This window comes from Zingiber officinale, chromosome 3B (genome assembly GCF_018446385.1).
Source record: "Zingiber officinale cultivar Zhangliang chromosome 3B, Zo_v1.1, whole genome shotgun sequence".
Taxonomy (NCBI): domain Eukaryota; kingdom Viridiplantae; phylum Streptophyta; class Magnoliopsida; order Zingiberales; family Zingiberaceae; genus Zingiber; species Zingiber officinale.
This window is the reverse complement of record NC_055991.1, coordinates 107,308,693-107,317,979: the sequence shown is the minus strand read 5'-3', so window position 1 is coordinate 107,317,979 and position 9,287 is coordinate 107,308,693. Positions and strand designations below refer to the sequence as shown.

Genomic DNA, 9,287 nt, shown 5'->3' with positions numbered 1-9,287 from the left:
TTTTATTTTTAGATCTTCCACAGAAGTTGAATACCGTGTCATGACCTCAACTACTTGTGAGATAGTTTGGTTGTGTTGGTTGCTTACAGATATGAGCATCTCTGTTCATTAACCTACTTTGTTATTTGTGATAATCAGATTGCTATTCAAATTGTGCGCAATTTAGTTTTTCATGAGCGGACGAAATATATTAAAATTGATTGTCACATTATTCATCACCATCTTTGGCTTTACACCATCACATTATCATTCGCTCCTTCTAATCTACAGATTGCTGATTCGTTCCTTCTAATCTACAGATTGCTGATTCGTTCCTTCTAATCTATAGATTTGCATAACAGAGAGTTAAAAAAACAAAAAATTAAAAAATAAAAACAATTACGTTGCATAGAGCTAGGTATATATTATGCTTAATATTATTACCTAACCTCTAAATCCTAAAGTCAAAAACTTAGTGACCTAGTCGAAAACTTAACAAAAAATTTTTTAAAAATGAAAAAAAATCAACGTGGGCAACGTTGTAAGCGTCACCCACGCTGGGTGCCCAGAATAACAAAGTTATATATATACACACACGCTTTGCACGCCCAACGTATCTTTAGTATTTTTGTCTATTTATTTTTTATTTGTTGTTTTAAGTTTTTAATTATACTAATCAGATTTTGTCTTTACAATTTAGGAGTATAAAAAAATTAAATGGTATGTGGCATTTTAGAAAATAAGAGATTTGTCATAAATAAAAAATAATTTTACATATAAAATATCAAATATTTAAGAAAAGAAAATTATGAGCCTAAATAAGGAATAACTTCGCACGTTTACATGTCTGATATTTATGAAAAAAATGGAAAGTGTGGGAGGGAGACTTCGTTAGGAAATTTACCCGTAAATTCTTTTTAAAGCCAATTTAAGTTTGAATTTAAAATTCTTATGGAAACACAGCTAATGAAGACGGAATATACCGGAATATTTGTTTAATAAATTCAAATTTAAAGCACTACAAACAGAGGTCACAATTCCAGAAACACCCTCATTAATACTTGACAGACAACGCGTCCAGAATCCCCACACGTCCCGACTCTCGTTTAAAAGAGGGAAATTTAAACACGATACGATTTGACTTCCGAACTAACTGCTCCTCCACGCCCACCCTGCAATCGCTCGCATCCTCTCCAAGCCAACGTCGAATCTTTCACCTTCCCAATCCTTTCTTGCCTTCTTATTTCCCCGATTCGCACGCGTTCGCAATCCAACCCTCGCATCGCTGTCATTCCCCTCGTCCGCCCGCCCGCCCTTCTATTTAATAAGTCGCCGTGGCGGTGCTGCAGGGGACCGGGAAGGATGGCGCTACGCGGAGACTGCGTGATGCGCCTGGGCGTCCGCGTGATGCTGGCGGCGGTCGTGGCCGCCGGGCTGGTCGGTTTCTGCCGAGGCGGAGTCACGAGTTCCTTCGTTAGGAAGGCGGAGAAGACCGTCGACATGCCAATCGACAGCGATGTCTTCGCCGTCCCGCCAGGATACAACGCGCCTCAGCAGGTGGATTGTCTAAAGTTGTCTCCTTTCCTGTTCTGATATCCACATTGCCAAAGAAAAAAACACGTCTTTTTGGGGGGGACTCTGATTTCCCTTCGCCTTAGGGTTTTGCCATTTCACCTGCATTTGCTTTCTATTACAGGGTTAAAGATTTGAGCTTTGCCTTCAGTTCTTGTACCTGAAACTCTCTGTTTTTGTTTAGTTTAGCTTTTCAGAGTTTTCAGTGATTTCATCCTTCTTTAACATTTGGGTGAATTGCATCTCTAAATTTCCTTCATTGAAGGTGCATATCACTCAGGGGAATCATGTGGGCACATCCATGATCATCTCATGGGTGACTGAGAATGAACCTGGTTCTAGTGAGGTTCTGTATGGGACTCACAAGGACAAGCTTGACATCTCTGCTAAAGGAAAATATACTCGCTATACCTTCTTCAACTACACCTCAGGGTACATCCATCATTGCACTCTCCGCCGATTGCAGGTGATCCAAAGTCTTCCAACATAGTTCTATTTGTTCCTTTCATGGATTTGCATGATCAATTCAATCCCCATCTGCAGTACGATACTAAGTACTACTACGCGGTTGGGATCGACCACACGGTTCGAACGTTTTGGTTCACTACCCCACCGAAAGTTGGTCTAGATGTTCCTTACACTTTTGGGCTCATAGGTGATATTCTTAAGCAACATGAAGACTGATGTTATTGCTCCAATTCTTGGTCACTTTCTTGTATCTTCTATTGTCTATAGGCGATCTTGGACAAAGCTACGACTCAAACATTACCTTGACACATTACGAATCCAATCCACAAGCACAGACAGTGTTATATGTAGGCGACCTTTCGTACGCCGATAACTACCCGAACCATGACAATGTGAGATGGGATACATGGGGCAGGTTCGTCGAGAGAAGCACCGCGTATCAGCCCTGGATTTGGACAGCAGGAAACCACGAGATCGACTTCGTTCCTGAAATTGTGAGTACCATAGCAGATGTTTACGATATTTCCTTTGGTATGATATAACTTCTAGTAAACGAGGAGCCATATAAATATGTTGTGGAGATACAAAGTACGAACGACCATGGTTAACTAATTTCAAACTTGCCCAATGGATGAGTTGTTGCGATTAGGAAGCTAAAACATTTGTAAAACTTGTGCAGGGTGAAACTGAACCATTTAAACCATTCAGACACAGATATCATGTTCCTTACAAAGCTTCGGGCAGCACTGCACCATTTTGGTACTCGATTAAACGGGGATCGGCATACATAATTGTTTTGGCATCATATTCTGCATACGGTAAGACCCTAAGATGCCTTTCGATACAAATATCTTGTTCTTTCGCGGTCATCTTGTTTTTTACATTAATTTCGGTGATTACTGAATTAATCTGGATTTGCTAAATGTTAATAGGAAAATACACCCCTCAGTACAGGTGGCTTGAAGAAGAGCTACCAAAGGTAAATAGAAGTGAGACACCATGGTTGATTGTTCTCCTGCACTCGCCGTGGTACAACAGCTACAACTATCACTATATGGAAGGCGAAACGATGAGAGTGATGTTCGAGCCATGGTTTGTGCAACACAAAGTCGATGTTGTTTTTGCCGGCCATGTTCATGCCTATGAACGTAGTGTAAGATATTCGTCGCAGTATGGATTATCTTATCTTTTCCTTTCTCACGAAGAACTGTTCCAAAGATGTAAAACTTTACAATCTCGCAGAATAGGATATCAAATGTAGCTTACAATATAGTGAAAGGCAAATGTGAACCAGTGGCGGATGAATCAGCTCCCGTGTACATCACCATTGGCGATGGAGGAAATATCGAAGGTCTTGCGACCAAGTAAGAAACTCAAGGAAGCTGTCGATGGTAATGTTCAATTTTATGTTTCTCGTTAATCAATTTTTGTGCATTATGCAGCATGACAGAGCCACAACCAAGCTACTCATCTTTCCGAGAAGCAAGCTTCGGCCATGCCATCTTCGATATCAAGAACCGAACCCATGCCTACTACGCCTGGCATAGGAACCAAGATGGTTATTCAAAGGTTGCCGATTCTATGTGGTTCTACAACAGATGCTGGAAATCTTCAGAGGAGAATCAATGTTGATGTTCGACATTCATCATAACTCTATGGAATAAGAAATGCTTGCCTAAATAACAGGCAGGGCAGTTTCATAAGTTGACATTTAGTCTTTCTTTTCTATTTTTACTTTTATCTGTTGATCTCGCAAAATGGTAATATTGTGCCTGAAACAAATCTAAAACCCATGCTCTTAAACAAGTCTTAGTTTGTTTGTGATTATATCAGAGTACTCTTGTGTTAATCAGTAGTGTTGAACATAGAGGTGTGACCTCTCCTATAACCTAAGGAGATCAATCTCATAAGATTTCACTTATCAGATCAAATGATCCTTCCTACCCTATAGAATTGGAATTAGAATGCCTGTTTTTTTTCCTAAGCATCTTCAGATCAAACCACTAACAACATGGACGAAACCAAGCACATGGTTCAAAAGGTCAGCTAGATCATTCCACCACAGCAAAGAATGACAACAATAACAATGAAAATCCAGAGTGGTCATAAGAAACAAAGACAAGTAGACTGCCTCGAGCTGCAACAATAATAATCACAACAGTTTTAAGCTTCTAAACAAGGGGCGCACCATAAAAAAAAAATGCGAGGACGGTTATAATAAAAGATAATTATGCTCACCCACCTCAAACACCCCAGGCTATGTGAAGCCAGGAAATATTTAGAGTAACAAATCTACCATCTTTCAACCGACTAGGCACTCCGTGGGGATAGAAATGTGAGGACGATGAGTGCACATCTGGTTTCCATACTTTTGTGGGTTTAGTAACTTTTTGTGAGTTGTGGTGGAGAAATTTAATCATATAATATTACTGGCTCCTAAGGTATGTGAAAATATAAGTCAGTAGGTTTTGTAGTATTTTATTTCTCAGACAGCACTAAACAAATAAAAGTCTTAGTCATCGTCACTACATGTCCCGGTTAAAGTTAGTATCTACCAAATAGCAAATTCATCATTCTCAAAAAGGCTTCTCAAGAAATCAACCAGTACCTAACAATCATTCTTCGAAAATTGTTGAGCTCCAGGCATCTGCATTCCATCTTAAGGGCATTCCACTTTATTGGGGGGGGGGGGGGCAAGCAATAGCCATTGAACCTCCTCATGCTGCACTGATTTTGCCAAGCCAGAAGAAGAGCGGGAACTGAGCAATCGCCATGAACAGCAAAATGTAGTGCTGCCGGCTCGAATGCTTCTCATAACTTCTCATCTCTGTGAAAAGTACCCTCTTCATGGTCTTCACCAAGAAGACCCCCATGCAAAGACTCATCCATGGCATAAGAAAATAATACGAGTAGCTCCAGCAGAGCCTAGCCAACATATTCAGGGACAAGCCCGTGAAAGCATACCCACCATATGCTACCACATCGAGCAATGGTGCTTCACTACTTCCTAGCGAATATAACAAGCCCTTCAGTAGCAAAACCTGCATAAACCAGCCAGCAAGTCCCCTTGTGAACTGTATGCTCAAAGCTTCTGGGCTAAATCTGCAAGATTATAGCAAATGCTTAGGAATAATCTTGATAAAATAATCTAACTATATATTTCAGTAACAATAAACTAATGACTTACTTTCCTAGAAGACCAAATGCGAAGCCAGCTAGAATAATATAAGTACCAAATGACATAAAAGGGATGTATAGATCTGGGGCATTGATGTCATAGATTGGTGGTTTGTAAGAAAGCCTGCCTCCGACCGGCTCCGTTATCCTAGTCCAGTGGCCCTACGCAGAACAAATTCGAAAAGAGATGTTTTATCTCTATGATGGTTAAAAACAAGTGTGCTAAAGAAAAGGCACTTGAAAATTACCCTGTGCAGGAATGGAAACAAGATGACCTTCAGCTTGTTCCTCACGTATTGGTCATTCACTTGAAAATAATACTGTGGGTTGGAGAAATACCTGCTAATCTGCACCATCAATCCCAGATGTTAAAGCAAGACTAGCAAATGCCAAATAAACACAATGTATTCAAGAATACATCAGATCTGTCATAGCGAACCAGTGCCCAGTCCAATGGTTACATACATTGCTTTGCATGAATTCGGAACTTGAGCCCAAGAACTTCTCTCCATATGCCCCAAGACCACCTCGAATAAGTCCTGATCCAGCTCCATAGAATGCATTGCCAAAAGGATTGGGCTGAGGATTAACTGCGGGGCCCTGTACCCCAGCCTGATTTCCAAGATTATTATACATATCTGCAGATAGCAGTATGGAGGTTAACTTATCATAGGGAAGAAGCTTTAGCAATGCAATACTTGCACTATCAGCATTTAGGATAATGGCAAAAAGAAGAAATTCTTGACTTAGTAGTAAAATTGACAAGGCACGTGAACATTACATGAAATTTCTACCTTTTGTTTGTCAAGACCAAATAATTCTGAAGATCAAAACATTTCCTTACCTATGAAATTTCATGGGATTTGATAAGTTATAAGAACGCCTCTGAAGTTTGACTTAAGCCCAACAAGCCAACTCTAGTTTTATAATTCCAAAGGCATTTGCACTCGAGAGAAACATGGCATACTCCATTAATATTGATGAACTAGATAAGTCAATTGATATATATATATATATATGCAGCCACATGAATGCACAAACGAATATTGCTTTGATTTCAGTCGACTCATCTAGTTCATCTGTTCAGTGTTCATATTAGTTTACTAGTTCAACTCAGTTTCGTACCTTTGGGATAAACTAGACAAGGAAATGGAACTTCAGCTCATGTTCAATTTAATTAACAAAACAATAAAGAAAGAAAAAACTCTATGATAAAAAAAAATTATTGAGTGCATAAAGAAGCTAATTGATGATTTCAAACTAAAAGTTCTTTTCATATCATGGGAGTCCTGTGGTCATTATTTCAAAAAGAATGTCTGATATGCAGTCCAATATTCACATGCAACTTATTTAGCTTAAACTATTTTTACAAGTTCGACTCAGGATAAGATAACTCGACGAGAAAAATATAAATCATCTAGTTTATTTTCAATTAGCACAAACATACAGAATCCACAAATTGAAAGAGAAGAGATCCTTCTACGGTTCTGTTAAAAAGATGTGATGAGTGCAAGGGACAGTCCCCAAAAGGGGGGAAACCAGATTTACCACCTCCTGTGCACTACTATACTTTTGTTTGAACTCCGTACAAGTTGTAATCAACAAAGAAAGATCTGGTAAACAAGAGGGAAAGAGTTAATAATTCCAAGCAGCATAATACGATTAAAAGAGTGGATCAGTCCATAGCGTAACGTAGAACGAACAAGCTAATGTTCAAGTATCCATCAAAATGGTTGATATGGCAGGGAGGTGAAAATACATCTGGCAGGTGAGGATATGGAAGCCCGAAACCGTAAAAGAAGGGAACTAAACTGCGACCGTCAGGACGATAGAAGTTAACCCTAGAGGGTTCATATGGAGCAGTAAATCGACGAGTGCGAATCATTTTTTCACTAGGTTTTAGAAGAACATCACATCTCAGTTCAAAGATCAAACGATCAAAATCCGATTCCGTTAATACATGGAGCCATCTCGAGGGGAAAAGGACAAGGAAGAAAACTCTTCGTCGCCCCTTTTCAGATCAGGAACACCATCAAACCCCTTTCTTAACTAGAGAAGAAATCAAGAGGAAATAGGCAAATTTGGAACACAAATCTCACGGAAAGGGGCAGAAACAAAAACTGCCATCTTACCTCACCGTTCTCGACGCCCTGAAACTGAATCAGTCGAATCCCTATTCGAATTCTCCCCTTTGATCTTTCCTTCTCGACGATCGTAAGGCGATGGGGGTTTACTTCGCTGCCAACTGCGGAGGGTGTTTCGATGGAACTCTTCCAGCCTTCCAGGTTTATTTCCAACATTTTTCAATTAGGAAATTAGTTTTATTAAAAAGATAAAAGAATCAAAAAGGGCAAAAAACAAAAACAAAAACAAAAACAAAAAGTTCGAGAACCTACTGGCAGCGGTACCCTCGAAGCGACATATATTAGATTTTTTCGTTAAATTTATATTTCGAGGGGCAAAACTGAAAAAGGACGCCGTGGAGAAAAGTACACTAGTTTTCAAATTTACAAGAACTCCCCTTCTCTTAACTCTATGTTTTTAAAAGGACATTTTTTTATTGGAATTGTCGAAAATATCTTTCTATTTATTAGTTACCAAAGGAGGTCCCCTCCTATGTATTTTATCTTCAGTGTCTTAATGCCTCTCCTAACTGAATTGGTATCTAAATGGTATATTTACATTAATAGATAAGAATTTAAATTGTAGTGGTAAATAATTCTCCCGGCCATGAGAAATATTTGACATTAGCATTATCATATTTTACATCAGTTCCATATTTGATCTTAGCCACAAGATCAAGAAAGGTGTGGAACCTCTGAGTAATAGATTTTATCTTTTTATGCTATCATATTTTGTATATTAGTCAATTATAATTTTTCAATTTATCGTTTCACAGATCATCATTGGGATGACGAATTCCATCGTTTTATGCCACCATATTTTACATCAGTTCAATATTTGTATTCCAACGTTATTGTCAAGTATAATTGTTATAATAAAAAATTATTCTAATGTTATTGTAACATTAACTAGGTATAGCTATATAAGTTATAACAATGTACAGTCAATTTTAGTCAAATTATTTCAATCAAAACTATTATTCATAAAATACTTTTATATCAAAACATTTTTTAACAACATAGTTAAAAATTATTCAAACTTAAATAAAATTATAACAACTTAATCCAAATCGCTTAAACATTATTGTAACAACTATCATCAATAGCCCGGGGCTATAGTACTATAGTAAAACATCCAAGTTATCATCCAGGTACTCATGATTCAATCCCTAGTTATAACATATTTATAAGAATTTTTTCTTCAAATGAGAAGTGCAATTAAAGAATGATGGGCTTTTGGACTGGCCGATGCGTACGCTTCTTGATTTACCTTCGTTGTCGGTGGGAAACTTCCGTATGGTCGGACGGGTCAGCACAGGGATAATCAATGAGGCTAACTGAGATTATCATTATATATATATATATATATATATATATATATATATATATATATATATAATTGTAGCAACTATTGTCCCGGGGGTTATGGTGTCGCGGTAGGATATCCATATTATCACCCAAGCATACGCGGTTCAATCCCCAGCTATGGCGTATTTGCAGAGATTTTTCTTCCAAATGAGTAGCGCAATCAAAGAATGTTGGGCTTTTGGGCTGGTTGACGTTAACGCTTCCCGATTTACCCTGGTAGCAGATGGGAAACTTCTGTAAGGTCGGGTCGGTCATCCTAGAAATAGTCAATGAGACTAACTGGTTTATTATTTTTTTTTATAATTGTAGCAACTATTGATGAGTGAACGAATTATTTTTTTACGACATATAATTGTAGCAACTAGCCCTTGGAACGTAGTCCAAGCAATGGATGTATAATATTTCTATTGTAACAATCAGGAATTGAATCTAATAGGTACTCATAACATGAAATTCATCCTATAATATGCCTTCTACTTATGTACTTAAATTTACCTTCCTCTATATCTATGATCCAATCAGCTCTAGGAGGTCGTTGAGATGGTGAATATTCTTTTACCGACTGTAGCAACTATGGATTGTTATATTTATGCATAATTT

The 9,287-nt window shown here is 38.2% G+C and overlaps 2 protein-coding genes across 2 annotated transcripts; one reads left to right on the top strand and one right to left on the bottom strand.

The window, feature by feature from the left end:
• The first annotated feature begins 1,120 nt into the window (after nucleotides 1–1,120).
• Nucleotides 1,121–3,811, top strand: LOC121967234 (purple acid phosphatase 2-like). The gene is made up of 8 exons (XM_042517331.1): nucleotides 1,121–1,536; nucleotides 1,817–2,017; nucleotides 2,095–2,206; nucleotides 2,287–2,513; nucleotides 2,699–2,837; nucleotides 2,952–3,172; nucleotides 3,262–3,383; nucleotides 3,462–3,811. The coding sequence occupies exons 1-8, from the start codon at nucleotides 1,342–1,344 to the stop codon at nucleotides 3,649–3,651; spliced, it is 1,407 nt and encodes a 468-aa protein (XP_042373265.1). The 5' UTR covers nucleotides 1,121–1,341; the 3' UTR covers nucleotides 3,652–3,811.
• An 894-nt stretch (nucleotides 3,812–4,705) lies between these two features.
• Nucleotides 4,706–7,495, bottom strand: LOC121967233 (protein YIF1B-B-like). The gene is made up of 5 exons (XM_042517330.1): nucleotides 7,329–7,495; nucleotides 5,662–5,834; nucleotides 5,445–5,543; nucleotides 5,207–5,358; nucleotides 4,706–5,121 (listed from the first exon to the last, which is right to left on the bottom strand). The coding sequence occupies exons 2-5, from the start codon at nucleotides 5,830–5,832 to the stop codon at nucleotides 4,737–4,739; spliced, it is 807 nt and encodes a 268-aa protein (XP_042373264.1). The 5' UTR covers nucleotides 5,833–5,834; nucleotides 7,329–7,495; the 3' UTR covers nucleotides 4,706–4,736.
• Between the last annotated feature and the right edge of the window lie 1,792 nt (nucleotides 7,496–9,287).

Excerpts from the sequence above, each read along its gene's own strand:
- LOC121967234 (XM_042517331.1), top strand. The coding sequence starts at position 1,342 with ATGGCGCTACGCGGAGACTGCGTGATGCGCCTGGGCGTCCGCGTGATG. Across the intron at positions 2,207-2,286 it reads TTACACTTTTGGGCTCATAG|GCGATCTTGGACAAAGCTAC; the intron begins GTGATATTCTTA and ends TATTGTCTATAG. Across the intron at positions 3,173-3,261 it reads TTCATGCCTATGAACGTAGT|AATAGGATATCAAATGTAGC; the intron begins GTAAGATATTCG and ends ACAATCTCGCAG.
- LOC121967233 (XM_042517330.1), bottom strand. The coding sequence starts at position 5,832 with ATGTATAATAATCTTGGAAATCAGGCTGGGGTACAGGGCCCCGCAGTT. Across the intron at positions 5,544-5,661 it reads CCGAATTCATGCAAAGCAAT|ATTAGCAGGTATTTCTCCAA; the intron begins GTATGTAACCAT and ends TTGATGGTGCAG. Across the intron at positions 5,122-5,206 it reads GCATTTGGTCTTCTAGGAAA|ATTTAGCCCAGAAGCTTTGA; the intron begins GTAAGTCATTAG and ends ATAATCTTGCAG.